Source organism: Rhinopithecus roxellana, chromosome 12 (assembly GCF_007565055.1).
Source record: "Rhinopithecus roxellana isolate Shanxi Qingling chromosome 12, ASM756505v1, whole genome shotgun sequence".
NCBI lineage: Eukaryota > Metazoa > Chordata > Mammalia > Primates > Cercopithecidae > Rhinopithecus > Rhinopithecus roxellana.
This window is the reverse complement of record NC_044560.1, coordinates 23,529,247-23,543,875: the sequence shown is the minus strand read 5'-3', so window position 1 is coordinate 23,543,875 and position 14,629 is coordinate 23,529,247. Positions and strand designations below refer to the sequence as shown.

Genomic DNA, 14,629 nt, shown 5'->3' with positions numbered 1-14,629 from the left:
CCACGCACGGCCGAAGCATGACGAATGTCATCGTGGGATTCATTTTCTTAAATTGTGGACTTATACTGTAAGGGCTTCAACTGGCCTTACTCAAACTGGGGACTGTTCCCAGTGTATTCATCAGGTCACTGAGGTAGGACAGCAAATTAAAACAATCTTTCTGTTCTATAGTTATTATGAATGCATGGGAATGTTGAAAGAAACTTGTTGATATAACGCCACTCAGTACAAGGTATGTACCTGGGAAATGACCAAGCTGGTGTGTGTTATAACCCATCTGAGCCCCCTGCAACCACTGTTTCCAAAATAAGATTAAGAACTGGCCTTTTCCTAGGTGATACAAGTAAAATAATAACGAGAACAGAAGGAAAAGGAATCCCCAAACACGTAGCTTTAAGATTTGATGCTTGTGCAGCCATTAATAGTAACAAGCTAGAAACAGGATGTGGTTCTCTTAGCTGGGAGTGGAGCTACGGAGTAGAAAATAAATATGTTTGTCATGAGTTAGGGGTTTGTGAAAATTGTGCCTTATGGCCATGTGTTATTTTGGCTACTTGGAAAAAGAACAGAAAGGACCCGGTTCATCTTCAGAGGGGGAAGCCAAGTCCCCTATGCTGCCGGTCACTGTAACCCACCGGACCGGACTTCATAATCACCCATCCCCTAGACCCCCGCCACCCCTCCTGTGCTGCCGCTCACTGTAACCCCCCGGAACTCATCATCACCCATCCGCTAGATCCCCGCCACCCCCCCGTGCTGCCGGTCACTGTAACCCACCGGAACTCATCATCACCCATCCCCTAGACCCCCGTCAACCCTCCTGTGCTGCCGGTCACTATAACCCACCGGAACTCATAATCACCCATCCCTAGACCCCCGCCACCCCTCCTGTGTTGCTGGTGACTGTAACCCACCGGAACTCATCATCACCCATCCCCTAGACCCCCGTCAACCCTCCTGTGCTGCCGGTCACTGTAACCCACCGGAACTCATAATCACCAATCCCCCAGATCCCCGTTGGAGAAAGGGGGAACGTGTAACCCTGGGGATCGATGGGACAGGATTAAACGCCCATGTTGCCATTTTAGTCCGAGGGGAGGTCTACAGGCGCTCTCCCAAACCAGGGTTTCAAACCTTTTGTGAGGAGCTGAATCTGCCAGCAGCACAACTTCCGAAAAAGACAAAAAATTTGTTTCTCCAATTAGCAGAAAATGTAGCTCATTCCCTTAATGTTGCTTCTTGTTACGTACGCGGGGGAACCACTATCGGAGACCGATGGCCTTGGGACGCCCGAGAGTTGGTGCCCACTGATCCAGCTCCTGATAGAATTCCAGTTCAGAAGGCCCAAGCTAGCAACTTCTGGGTCCTAAAAACCTCAAGTGTTGGACAATACCGTACAGCTAGAGAAGGAAAGGCTTTATCATCCCTATAGCAAAGCTTAATTGTATAGCACAGAAATCGTACAACAGCACAACGAAAACAATTAGTTGGTGGGGCCTAAATCACACTGAAAAGAACCCATTTAGTAAATTTTCTAAATTAAAAACTCCCTGGACTCATCCAGAATCTTATCAGGACTGGACGGCTCCCGCTGGACTATACTGGATATGTGGGCACAGAGCCTACATTCGGGTACCTGTAAATGAACAGATAGTTGTGTTATTGGCACTATTAAACCGTCCTTTTTCTTGTTTTTTTTTTTTTTTGTTGTTGTTGTTGTTGTTTTTTTGAGACGGAGTCTCGCTCTGCCGCCCAGGCTGGAGTGCAGTGGCCGGATCTCAGCTCCCTGCAAGCTCCGCCTCCCGGGTTCACGCCATTCTCCTGCCTCAGTCTCCCGAGTAGCTGGGACTACAGGTGCCCGCCTCAACGCCCGGCTAGTTTTTTGTATTTTTTAGTAGAGACGGGGTTTCACCATATTAGCCAGGATGGTCTCGATCTCCTGACCTCGTGATCCGCCCGTCTCGGCCTCCCCTTTTTCTTATTACCTGTAAAAACGGGTGAGCTCCTAGGTTTCCCTGTCTATGCCTCCCGAGAAAAGAGAGGCATAGTTATAGGAAACTGGAAAGATAATGAGTGACCTCCTGAAATGATCATACGGTATTATGGGCCTGCCACATGGGCACAAGACGGCTCATGGGGATACCGAACCCCCATCTACATGCTCAATCGGGTCATACGGTTGCAAGCCGTCTTAGAAATAATTACTGATGAAACTGGCAGAGCTTTGACTGTTTTAGCTCGGCAGGAAATGCAAATGAGAAATGCTATCTATCAGAATAGACTGGCCTTGGACTACTTGCAGCTAAAGGAGGAGTCTGTAGAGAATCTGACTTCACCAATTGCTGCCTACAAATAGATGCTCAAGGACAGGTGGTTGAAAACACAGTCAGGGACATGACAAAGTTGGCACCTGTGCCTGTACAGGTTTGGCGTGAGTTTGATCCTGGGTCTTTATTTGGAAAATGGTTTCCAGCTATAGGAGGATTTAAAACCCTCATTGTAGGTGTATTGCTAGCAATAGGAACTTGCTTGCTGCTCCCCTGTGTATTGCCTTTGCTTTTTCAAATGATAAAGACTTTTGTTGCTACTTTGGCTCATCAGAAAACTTCAGCACATGTGTATTATATGAATCACTGTTGCTCTATCTCACAAAGAGACTCAGAAGGTAAAGATGAGAGTGAGAACTCCCACTCAGAAAGTGACAATTCTCAAAGGGGGGAATATAGAATGAGACCACCGGTTCTCCTGTTGTCCTACCCAGCTTTTCCCCATCTCCCCTTTTCCCCAGTTTATAAGACAGGAGAAGGGAGAGAAAGCAAAAAGTTGGAAAGAAACAGAAGATAAATAGCTAAGTGCCTTCTACTCCCTTGTCCAGGCGCTTGCCATTGCTCCATCTATGAGATGCCCCCTTCTGTAGAAGTAAATTGTCTAGCTAAGAAAAACTTATATTCGAGTACTACTTCTCTGGCGGCACAGAAAATTTACATATAACACAGTGAGCTACCCAGATCTCGTCACTGCACTCCAGCCTGGGCAACAGAGTGAGACTCCGTCTCAAACAAATATATAAAAAACAAGCCAGAAAATGCCGGCCAGGCGCGGTGGCTCACACCCGTAATCCCAGCACTTTGGGAGGCTGAGGTGGGCAGATCACCTGAAAACAGGAGTTTGAGACCAGCTTGGCCAACATAGTGAAACCCCCATCTCTGCCAAAAAATACAAAATTTAACCTGGGCATGGTGCTGTGCGCCTGTAATCCCAGCTACTCCAGAGGGCTTAGGCACGAAAACTGCTTGAACTCTGGAGGTGGAGGTTGCAGTGAGCTGAGATCAGGCCACTGCACTCCACCCTGGGTGAGCAAGACTCTGTCGCCAAAAAAAACAAACAGGCCAGCTGCGGTAGCTCATGCCTGCAACCCCACCACTTTGGGAGGGTGAGGCAGGAGGATCGCTTGAGCCCAGAAGTTGGAGACCAGCCTGCGCAAGAAAGAGAGACCCCGTCTCTTCCAACAAATAGAAGAGGAGGAGAAAAACCAAATGAGTTCCCCTGCCATAGCCAGACGCCCCCCAAACCATGGCTGTAATCAAGGTTTTGGTTTAATTTATTGAGAGGTTCTCACTCTGTCAACCAGGCTGGAGTGCAGTAGGGCGATCTTGGCTCACTGCAACCTATGCCTCAGGCGATCCTTCTACCTCAGCCTCCAGGCTAAGCTGGGACCACCGACATGTGCCACCTGGCCTGGCTTTTCTTTCTTTCTTTCTTTCTTTTTTTTGAGACAGAGTTCCACTCTTGTTATCCATGGTGCAGTGCAATGCAAGGTCTTGGCTCAGTGCAACCTCCACTTCCCGGGTTCAAATGATTCTCCTGCCTCAGTACTTGAGTACTTGGGATTTCAGGTACCCGGGATTTCAGGCACCTGCCACCACGCCTGGCTAATTTTTGTATTTTTGTTAGGAGAGATGGGGTTTCACCATGTTGGCCAGGCTAGTCTGGAACTCCAGACCTCAGGTGATCCACCCGCCTTGGCCTCGCTGAGATTCCAGGCCTGAGCCACCACGCCCAGCCCCATCATCAAGCTTTTCAGGGCCTGGCTGCAAAGCAGGGACAGGGGAAGGGGCAGGGGCCGCGAGGCACGCGGTCTGGGCCAGCACCTGTTTGAAGCCGCTGTGTCTGTGTCCCGTGCACTTTGTGGAGGGAGGCGAAGGGCCACCCGCGTCTGCACGGCTGCAGGATGGGGCACAGGCAGCCGGTCCCCGGTGGCATTCAGGCAACCGGCCCCGCTGTGGCAGGCGCCTCATGTGAAGCCCACCTCTCTGTGGTTAAATTCTCCAGAAAGCTCCAGCCTCTGTCTTTTCTGTCACCTTTGACCCCAGGAGGACGCTAGGGGGCCACAAACCCCGCCCCGCATCAGCCAGTAGACACAGCGGTGCGGCACCTGTGGGAGTTTATTAGCGGGAGCATTTCCTAAATGTGCAGGGGCCGGAAAGGCAGGGGTGGGAGAGGTCCACGGCCAGGCTCCTGAGGTGTGCTCTCGCTGTGGACTCAGCATGAGGGGTACTCATCCTTCCTCACTCATCCTGGGAGGCCAGCATTACCCTGATATCAAACCCAGGCAAAGACACCACAAGAAAAATCACAGACCAATATCCCTGACGAGCATCGCCGGGAAAGTCCTCAACAAAATGCCAGAAAATGAATTCAGCAGTACAGTTAAAGGACCCTATACCCTGACCAAGCAAGATTTATTCCTGGAATGCAAGAATAGTTCAACATATGAAAATCAATGTTCCACATATGAAATGGTCAACATCCAAAACTTATTCGATATTAGCTGGGTGGAGGAAGGAAACCACACGACCGTCTTAACTGTTGCAGAAAAAGCATTTGACCAAATTCAACACCCTCTTAGGACAACAACCCTCAACAAACCAGGAACTGAAGCACACGCCCTAAACACAATGAAGGCCATATATCACAAGCCCACAGGAGACATACTCAGTGGTGAAAAACTGGAAGCTTTTCCGAGTAAGGAACCAGGCAAGAAGGCTTTACTACTTCTATTCCACATACCACTGGAAGGTGTGACCAGAGCCATTAGACAAGAAAAACAAAGGTCACACAAACTGAAAAGGGAGAGGTAAAATCACCTGTCCTCAAATGACTTTTTTTTCTTTTTTCTTTTTGACACGGAGTCTGGCTCTGTCGCACAGGCTGGAGTGCAGTGGTCCGATCTCAGCTCACTGCAAGCTCCGCCTCCAATGCTCACGCCATTCTTCTGCCTCAGCCGCCCGACTATCTGGGACTACAGGCGCCCGCCACCTCGCCCGGCCTGTTTTTTCTATTTTTTAGTAGAGACGGGATTTCAGCGTGCTAGCCAGGATGGTCTCGATCTCCTGACCTCGTGATCCACCCGTCTCGGCATCCCAAAGTGCTGGGATTACAGGCTTGAGCCACTGCACCTGGCCGATATAATCTTATATGTAGAATATCCTAGAATCCTGCTGGGCATGGTGGCCCATGTCTGAATCTCAGCATTTTGGGAGCCAGAGGCAGGCGGATCACCTGACCTCATTAGTTTGGGACCATCCTGGCCAACAACTGCACTCCAGCCTGGGTGACAGAGTGAGACTCCATCTCTAGAAAAAAAACGATAAATAAAACCAAACAACATTGCTAAGAGATGTTAAGGCAATACAGAGACTGAATGCAATCCCTGTAAAAATCCAAATTATTTTTTACAAAATACAAGAAGCATTACTAAAATTGATATGGAACCTCTAGGGATCTTGAATTGTCCAAGGGATTAAAAAAAAAAAAAAAAAACCTCCTTTTTAATTTTTTTTTTTTTTTTTTTTTTTGCGAAGGAGTCTCACTCTTGTCATCCAGGCTACAGTGCAGTGACACGATCTCAGTTCACTGCAACCTCCACCTCTTGGATTCAAGTCATTCTCCTGCCTCAGGCTCCCGAGGAGCTGGGATTAGAGGTACACACCAACATGCCCAGCTGATTTTCTTATGTTTAGTAGAGACAGGTTTTCACCATTTAGGCCAGGCTGGTGTCGAACTCCTGAGCTCAGGTGCTCCACCCACCTTAGTATCCCAAAGTGCTGGGATTACAGACATGAGCCACTGAGCCCGGCACAAAAAAACAACTCTTGAAGGACAAAGTTGGCGCTGGGCGTGGTGGCTCACCACCGCTCTGAGCAGTGCGGGATGAACATCCTCGTGAGGGACACCAGAGCGAGAGCTCAGTCACTCTCTCTGCCACATGAGAAGCTAACAGAGAACACTCCACTGGAGGGACCGAGCTGGCACCCTGACCTTGGGCCTCTAGCCTTCAGAGCTGTGGGGACACACGCTCCAGTGGTTAGGGCAGGCCCAATAGCTGACCACACTCCTGTTCTCTCCCCCTGTGATTAGTATTCTTTTTTGAGACAGAGTTTCCCTCTTGTTGCTCAGGCTTCAGTGCAATGGCGTGGTCTCGGCTGACCGCAACCTCCACCTCCCAGGTTCGAGTGATTCTCCTGCCTCAGCCTCCTGAGTAACTGGGATTGCTACCATGCCCGGCTGATTTTGTTTTTTGGTAGAGACAGGGTTTCTCCATATTGGTGTGGTTGGTCGGGAATTCCTGACCTCAGGTCGTCCGCCCGCCCCGGCCTCCCAAAGTGCTGGGATTATAGGTGTGAGCCACTGTACCCAGCCAATTTTGTCTATTTTTTCCTAGAGATGGGGTTTCACCACGTTAGCCAGGCTGGTCTCCAACTCTTGACCTCAGGTGATCCACCCGGCTTGGCCTCACAAAGTGCAGGGATTACAGGCGTGAGCCACCGTGCCTTTTGGAGACAGGGTCTCACTCTGTCACCCACACCGGAGTGCATTGGCACGAACATGGTTCATTGCAGCCTCCAACTCCCAGGCTCCAGCAATCCTCCCATCTCTGCTTCCTGAGTAGCTGAGATCACAGGCACATGATAGCATGCCTGGCTCATTTCTGTATTTTTTGGAAAGATGGGGTTTCACCATGTTGTCCAGGCCAGTTGTCCAGGCCAGTCTCGAAATCCTGAGCTGAAGCAATCCTCCTGCCTCGGCCTCCCAAAGTGCTGGGATTACAGGAGTGGGCTGCCACACCCAGTCAAATTATTATTATCATTTTTTGAGATAGAGCCTCTCTCTGTCACCCAGGCTGGAGTGCACTGATGTGATCTTGGTTCACTGCAACCTCCGCCTCCTAGGTTCCAGTGATGCTCCTCTCTCAGCCTCCCGAGCAGCTGGGATTACAGGTGCCTGCCACCACACCTGGCTAATTTTTGTATTTTTAGTGGAGATGGGGTTTCACCACATTGGCCAGGCTTGCCTCGAACTCAACCGATCCACGCCTCCCAAAGTGCTGGGATTACAGGAGTGAGCCACCACGCCCAGCCTGAATTATTATGATGATTTTTATTGATTGATTGATTTCTTTATTTTGATATGGAGACTCACTCTGTTGCTCAGGTTGAAGTACAGTGGCACTATCTCAGCTCACCACAATCTCCACCTCCCAGGTTCAAGCGATTTTCCTGCCTCAGCCTCCTGAGTAGCTGGGATTACTGGCACGCACCCACCCACCACGCCCGGCTAATTTTTGTATATTTCGTAGAGGTGGGGTTCAACATGTTGGCCAGGCTGGTCTCGAACTCCTGGCCTCATGTGAGCCTCTCTCCTCAGCCTCCCAGCATGCTGGGATTACAGGCATGAAGGACAGCGCCTGACCCAAATTCCTCTTATTTTTTAAGACAGTGTCTCCCTCTGTTGCCAAGGCTGGAGTGCAGTGGCACAGTCACAGCTCAGTGCAACCTCAACCTCCTGGACTCCAATGATCCTCCTACCTCAGCCTCCCAAGCAGCTGGGAACTGGGGCAGGGGAGAGCCAAAGGTAAACTGAGGCCCGGATGGCGGGGCGAGCATGGAGCAGGCGGCAGTGGAGGGGTCAACAGGAGAAACAGGCTCTCTCTGGAACAGAGTGGCTTTTGTTGTCACTAGAGAGAGCAGGAATTTAGGTCAGGTGCACAGAAGGACTCAGACCGGGGACCTGGGGACGCCAAGAGGTGGAGCAGTCTCTGCTCATCTGGAGTGTTCCTGAGGCAGCGGGCGCGTGGCCCCAGGGCCTCTCATCACCTGGAGGGCTCTGCCGGACGTGCCTGCTGCACCCACCACCCACAACAGGGAGCCTGATAGCCTCGAGGCACAAGTGCAGCCGGAGCCGCGTCCCACACCATAAGGCTCCAGGGCCAGGCGTGGCAGCTGGAGGAAAACCAGGCCAGCAGCCAGCAGGGGACTATGAGGAGCCTCTCCCTCCAATCCCGACACGGGGGGTCTCATGAGGAGCATCTCCCGCGAATCCAAACATAGAGGTCTCAGAGCAACACTGCACATCACCTCCCCTTACTGCCAGGGCCTGGGCGTGGCCGGGCACAGGATTTCCTCACAGCCCTCTGAGCAGTGAAGAGGAACAGAAAGGAGGCCGGGCCCGGTGGCTCACATCTGCAATCCCTGCACTTTGGAGGCCGAGGAGGGTGAATCACTTGAGGTCAGGAGTTCAAGACCAGTCTGGCCAATTTGGTGAAACCCTGTTTCTACTAAAAATACGAAAAAAAATGAGCCGAGCATTGTGCTGGGCGCCTGTAATCTCAGCTGTTCAGGAGGCTCAGGCAAGAGGATTGTTAGAATCCGGAGGGTGGAGGTTGCAGTAAGCTGAGATCACACAACTGCACTCCAGTCTGAGAGACGGAGTTAGATTCTATCTCTACAAATACACGAATACTGGCCAGGCGTGGTGGCGGGCACCTATAATCCCAGCTACTCAGGAGGCTGAGGCAGAGATTTCAGTGAACTGAGACCCCCCCACTGCACTCCAGCCAGGGGGACAAGAGTGAGACTGCGTCCACAAAAAAAAAAAAAGGTCAGATGCGGTGGCTCACACCTGTAATCCCACCGCTTTGGGAGGCCGAGGCAGGTGGATCACGAGGTCAGGAGATCAAGACTATCCTGGCTAACAAGGTCAAACCCCATCTCTACTAAAAAAATACAAAAAAATTAGCTGGGCATGGTGGCGGGTGCCTGTTGTCCCAGCTACTTCGGAGGCTGAGGCAGGAGAGCGGCGTGAACCTGGGAGTCAGAGATTGCAGTGAGCCGAGGTCAAGCTAATACCCTCCAGCCTGGATGACAGAGCAAGACTCCGTCTTAAAAAAAGAAAAAAAAAAAAAAGGAATGTTGAAGGTTTTTAAGTGATGGTGGACTTTGCCCCCAAACCTGAGGAGACGCCACCAGGCTGTTCTCAGATGGGGATGAGGAAAGGGGGGCGTGACCTCCTGGATGCGGCCTCTCGAACCCTTGGGGCCCACAGGGCTCCTACGCAAAACCTCTGGACGGCCCGGGCCCTCCAGACGACAAGACACCCTCACCAACACCGGTCCTCCCTCTCGGGTGGCACTGCAGGAGCGTCTCGCACCTCCCCTTGTTTCCTTCTGTGAAATGAGGCGCCCAAGCTTGGCCCTGGGCCCCACTACTGCCCATGTACACGTCGCTGGCCCTACCCACCGGCAGTAGCCCACCAATCTCCACACCCGAACCCCATGTGCACCCCGGCCTCCCCGTCCACGCCTGCCCCACTCACTTTGAGCTTGGACTGTTGCTACAGCTGCAGCGTCAGCTCCTGCATCTGTGCCAGATTCAGGGCGTCCTTGGCATAACCGGTGGATACAGGGGCACGGAGAGCAGGAGTTAGGATACCCGGATGCCACTGGGCAGGCGTGCACATCAGCCAAGGGGCTTTCTGGAATCCACAGCTACGCCTCAACCTCAAAGCCCCCAGCCCTGCCTCACCATCCTCCTTCCCAGTCAGGCCTGGCGTGACGATGCCCCATCCCCAGCACACGGGCTGGTGCATTTGTGGGGTTTTATCCCCCAGGGACGGTCTTGGAGGGTCACATCGGGAAGGCCATCCCACGTGCACAGGAGGAGGCTATTTCCCAATTCAACGGAAAGTCAGGCGACGGCTAAAGGGTCCTCTATTTCTTTACGTTACATACGCTTTTCCTAAGCTTCCAATGGCTATTGTCATTGGTCTGCCATCAAGCATGTGCAGGCATAAAAGGGAATGAATAAGAACTGGATACCAGCCAACAAGCTCCGGGTGATGAGGGCAAGCGTACGACAACGTCCCCAGTTACATTTTGTTCCTAGTGGGGAACTGCCAGCTCGACGTTTGGGTGTTCTGGGACAGAAGTGCGCATTCTCCGAACTGCTGAGGCCTAAGCATCGGGTCTCAAAATTTTCCAGGATGACAGTTTTCTCATCAGAAAATTTTACCACAAAAATCTTTGGCTGGGCGCGGTGGCTTACACCCGTAATCCCAGCACTTTGGGAGGCTGAGGTGGGCGGATGGCGAGGTCAGGAGATCAAGACCATCCTGGCTAACATGGTGAAACCCCGTCTCTACTAAAAATACAAACAATGAGCCAGGCATGGTGGCGGGTGCCTGGAATCCGAGCTACTCAGGAGGCTGAGGCAGGAGGGTGGTGGCGTGAACCCGGGAGGTGGAGTTTGCAGTGAGCTGAGATGGTGCCACTGCACTCCAGCCTGGGGACAGAGTGAGACACTGTCTCTGAATACAGACAGAAGTCAACAGTGCATGAAGCAGCTCCCTCGTGTCCTCACGGGACACCATCTCACCAACACGGGCGGCAACACCACTTGCGACATTCACCGTCACACTGGCGAGGCCACGGGCAGGCGCTGCAGTCACAGCTCAGGGCGCCGGCACCACGGCGGAGGAAGTACCCACTGCGTGCCAGCCACCTACTGTGTGCTGGGCAGCGGGGGACGGAGGACACACTCGTGTGTGACATGGTGTGCCATCATACCAGCCCGGCGCCTGCGCACAAAACACTGAGGCTTTAAACGAGAGAGGAATCTGTGAACTTTCAACTCTCAGGGTTTTCTGAGGAATAGAGTGTTTTTGCAAAATGAAGTCAGGGTCACCTTCTTTTTTTCTTTTTTTTTTTTTTTTTTTGAGAAGAAGCCTCGCTTTGTCTCAAGCCTCGAGAGCAGTGGCAGGATCTCGGCTCACTGCAACCTCCACCTCCTAGGTTGAAGTGATTCTCCTGCCTGTGCCTCCTGAGAAGCGGGGATGACATACACGTGTCATGGGTAGAGATGGGGTCTCAGTGTGTGGACAAGGCTGGCAACTGCGTTTACTTCTCCCAGTTTGAGGTGGGAGGAGCAGCTCCCACCAGCAGGTCCAATTTGGGCTTGTTCGGTGCTGGGAGAGCTCCAGGACCAGGGGTTCCAGGAGGCCCCCACAAGCTGCCCCACAGCCACCTGCCAGCCCTGCCCGGGACACGCGTGTTTACCGTGGCTGTCACTGTGTCCTGGTCTGTCACAAAGGCACGGAATCTTTCCCCAACCACGGTGTCAGCCGTCCTGCAGGTGAAGCAGTACTGTGACCAGGACAGACACGAAGATCCGCGTCACGCAGCAAGAGCGGATTGAGGATGAGGCCCTGATATAGCGGCCCGATGCTGCCAGGACAGAGGGGCAGTGTCCCCACCAAGGAGCCAGCCTGGAGCAGCCAGGCTTGGGAGAGCTGGAGAGCGCCTAGGACCAGCGACTCACACCTGCCGGGCCCCATCTGTGGCTGGCCTGGGCAGCGCTCACCTGATGGACGCCAAGAAGGTCTGTCGGAGATTCTGCACGGACTCCTGCTCCTGTAAGTTCTCCTCATTCACAAGCTGCTGAGAAGCCACACAAAAAGAGAAAAGCCTTTAAAACCAGGAAAATGCTCAACACCAATGCAGAGGTTGTGTCTGCCCCAGGACGGGAGGGCTCCAAGTGTCTCGGGCACCTGGGGCCCTGCGGATGCCACAGCCTGACACAGACAGAGGTGACATCGGCCGGGACGGCTGTCGCTGAGGAGCTGCTTTCAGGAGCCCAAACTCCCCAGCGGCAGAAAACAGCTGCACTGCGGCTTCCCTGAGAAGGACCACTGCGCGGCAGACCTCCCAACACCACCGCCCTGATTCAGGCTGTGCTGAAGGAAGCCTCTGTCTTCTGCCAATTAAACGTTAAAGCTACAATGGCCACAACAGGCAACACTTGAACCCCACCTGTGAGCTCAGGACTGAGGGTGACGGGCCGGGCGTGGTAGCTCACACCTGTAATCCTAGCATTTTGGGAGACCGAGGCAGGTGGATCACTTGAGGTCAGGAGTTCAAGACTAGCCTGGCCAACATGTCGAAACCCCATCTGTACTAAAAATACAACATTTACTTGAGTATGGTGGTGAATGCCTGTAATCCCAGCTACTCGGGAGGCTGAGGCAGAAGAAATGCTTGAACCCAGGAGGCGGAGGTTGCGGTGAGCTGAGATCGCACCACAGCACTCCAGCCTGGGTGAAAGAACGAGACTCCGTTTCAAAAGAAATAAAATAGAAAAAAATCCTGCTGAGCTCAAAGAAATGAGGTGAGAATGTCAAGAAGATCCAGGCCCTCCAGACGACCAGACACCCTCACCAACACTGGACCTCCCTCTCCGGCGGCACTGCAGCAGCGTCTCCCACCTCCCCTTGTTTCCTTCTGTGAAATGAGGTGCCCAAGCTGGGCCCTGGGCCCCACTGTTGCCCATGTACACGGCCCTGGCCCTACCCACCGGCAGTAGCCCACCAATCTCCACGCCTGAACCCCATGTGCACCCCGGCCTCCCCACGCACGCTGGCCCCACTCACTTTGAGCTTGGACTGTGGCTCCACGTGCAGCTTCTGCTCCTGCATCTGTGCCAGATTTAGGGCGTCCTTTGATATGGCCAGCGGGCGCAGATGCACGGAGCCCAGGTGTTAGGATACGTGGATGCCACTGGGCAGGCATGCACACCAGCCAACGGGCTTTCTGGAATCCATAGCCACGCCTCGACCTCAAAGCCCCCAGCCCTGCCTCATCCTCCTCCTTCCCAGTCAGGCCTGGCGTGACGATGTCCCGTCCCCAGCACACGGGCTGGTGCATTTGTGGGGTGTTATCCCCCAGGGACGGTCTTGGAGGGTCACATCGGGAAGGCCATCCCACGTGGACGGGAGGAGGCTATTTCCCAATTCAACAGAAAGTCAGGCGATGGCTGAAGGGTCCTCTATTTCTTCACGTTACATACGCTTTTCCTAACCTTCCAATGGCTATTGTCATTGATCTGCCATCAAGCACGTGCAGACAAAAAAGGGAATGAGTAAGAACTGGATACCAACTTACACGCTCAGGGTGACGAGGTCAAGCGTACGACAACGTCCCGTTACATTTTGTTCCTAGTGGGGAACTAACACTGGTCGACGTTTGGGTGTTCTGGGACAGAAGTACGTATTCTCCGAGCTGCAGAGAGGCCTAAGCATCGGATCTCAAAATATTCCGGGATGACAGTTCTCTCATCACAAAATTTTACCATAAAAATCTTTGGCTGGGGCCGGGCGCGGTGGCTCAAGCCTGTAATCCCAGCACTTTGGGAGGCCGAGGCGGGCGGATCACGAGGTCAGGAGATCGGGACGATCCTGGCTAATACGGTGAAACCCCATCTCTACCAAAAATACAAAAAAACTAGCTGGGCGAGGTGGCGGGCGCCTGTAGTCCCAGCTACTCGGGAGGCTGAGGCAGGAGAATGGCGTGAACCCAGGAGGCAGCCCTTGCAGTGAGCCGAGATCGTGCCACTGTACTGCAGCCTGGGAGACAGAGCGAGACTCCGTCTCAAAAAAAAAAAAAAAAAAAAGAAAAGAACAGATTAAAAGAATGAGAGAATATGCTGGTTTAGGTGTCAAGGATCTTCTTGGGCAAGGTATTTGTCACTAACAATTGACCAGCTATTAACCACAAATTACAAAGGAAAGAGAAAGAGAAAAACAAACCTATAGAAGAGATTGTAAGAGACAGGAAAATAACATCTTCGAGGAAAGAGAAACACTGACGGGGGAACAGAGAAAGTGAGAGAGAGACAGTGTCAGAGAGAGAGAAAAGGATAGAAGTAGTGAAGGAAAAGCAATCTGCCCCATTCTTTTAAAAGCCAAGAGTAGGCCGGGCGCGGTGGCTCAAGCCTGTAATCCCAGCACTTTGGGAGGCCGAGACGGGTGGATCGCGAGGTCAGGAGATCGAGACCAACCTAGCTAACACGGCGAAACCCCGTCTCTACTAAAAAATACAAAAAACTAGCCGGGCGAGTTGGCGGGCGCCTGTAGTCCCAGCTACTTGGGAGGCTGAGGCAGGAGAATGGCGTAAACCCGGGAGGCGGAGCTTGCAGTGAGCTGAGATCCGGCCACTGCACTCCAGCCTGGGTCACAGAGCGAGACTCCGTCTCAAAAAAAAAAAAAAAAAAAAAAAAAAAAAAAAAGCCAAGAGTAGGCCTGGCGTGGCAGCTCACGCCTGGAATCCCAGCACTTTCGGAGGCTGAGGAGGGCAGATCACAATGTCAGGAAATCGAGACCATCCTGGCTAACACGGTGAAACCCCGTCTCCACTAAAAATACAAAAAATTAGCCAGGCACGGTGGCGGGTGCCTGCAGTCCCAGCTACTAAGGAGGCTGAAGCAGGAGAATGGAGTGAACCTGGGAGGCGGAGGTTGCA

At 52.6% G+C, this 14,629-nt stretch overlaps 1 protein-coding gene and 1 long non-coding RNA gene across 4 annotated transcripts; one reads left to right on the top strand and one right to left on the bottom strand.

The window, feature by feature from the left end:
* Nucleotides 1-1,517: 1,517 nt before the first annotated feature.
* On the bottom strand, nt 1,518-13,524 carry LOC115892341 (ATPase family AAA domain-containing protein 3C-like). 3 transcript variants are annotated; one of them, XM_030913491.1, is made up of 4 exons: nt 12,763-13,524; nt 11,697-11,770; nt 11,393-11,462; nt 1,518-1,636 (listed from the first exon to the last, which is right to left on the bottom strand). In XM_030913491.1, the coding sequence occupies exons 1-4, from the start codon at nt 12,805-12,807 to the stop codon at nt 1,535-1,537; spliced, it is 291 nt and encodes a 96-aa protein (XP_030769351.1). In that variant the 5' UTR covers nt 12,808-13,524; the 3' UTR covers nt 1,518-1,534. The 3 variants fall into 3 exon arrangements, with proteins under 3 accessions (XP_030769351.1, XP_030769350.1, XP_030769352.1); XM_030913490.1 differs by lacking the exon at nt 1,518-1,636 and adding an exon at nt 9,617-9,813; XM_030913492.1 differs by lacking the exon at nt 1,518-1,636 and adding an exon at nt 9,629-9,720.
* LOC115892342 lies at nt 1,874-14,117 on the top strand. Its single transcript, XR_004052231.1, has 3 exons — nt 1,874-2,580; nt 3,165-3,166; nt 14,083-14,117. It is a non-coding gene; the product is annotated as an uncharacterized LOC115892342 (long non-coding RNA).
* The last annotated feature ends 512 nt before the right edge of the window (nt 14,118-14,629 follow it).

What these genes read in the sequence shown, in the direction of transcription:
- LOC115892341 (XM_030913490.1), bottom strand. Translation starts at nt 12,807, where the DNA reads ATGCAGGAGCAGAAGCTGCACGTGGAGCCACAGTCCAAGCTCAAA. An exon ending in AGCCACAGTCCAAGCTCAAA is followed by an intron (nt 11,771 to 12,762) that starts GTGAGTGGGGCC and finishes GCTTCTCAGCAG; the next exon opens with CTTGTGAATGAGGAGAACTT. An exon ending in AGGACACAGTGACAGCCACG is followed by an intron (nt 9,814 to 11,392) that starts GTAAACACGCGT and finishes TGTGGATTCCAG; the next exon opens with AAAGCCCCTTGGCTGATGTG.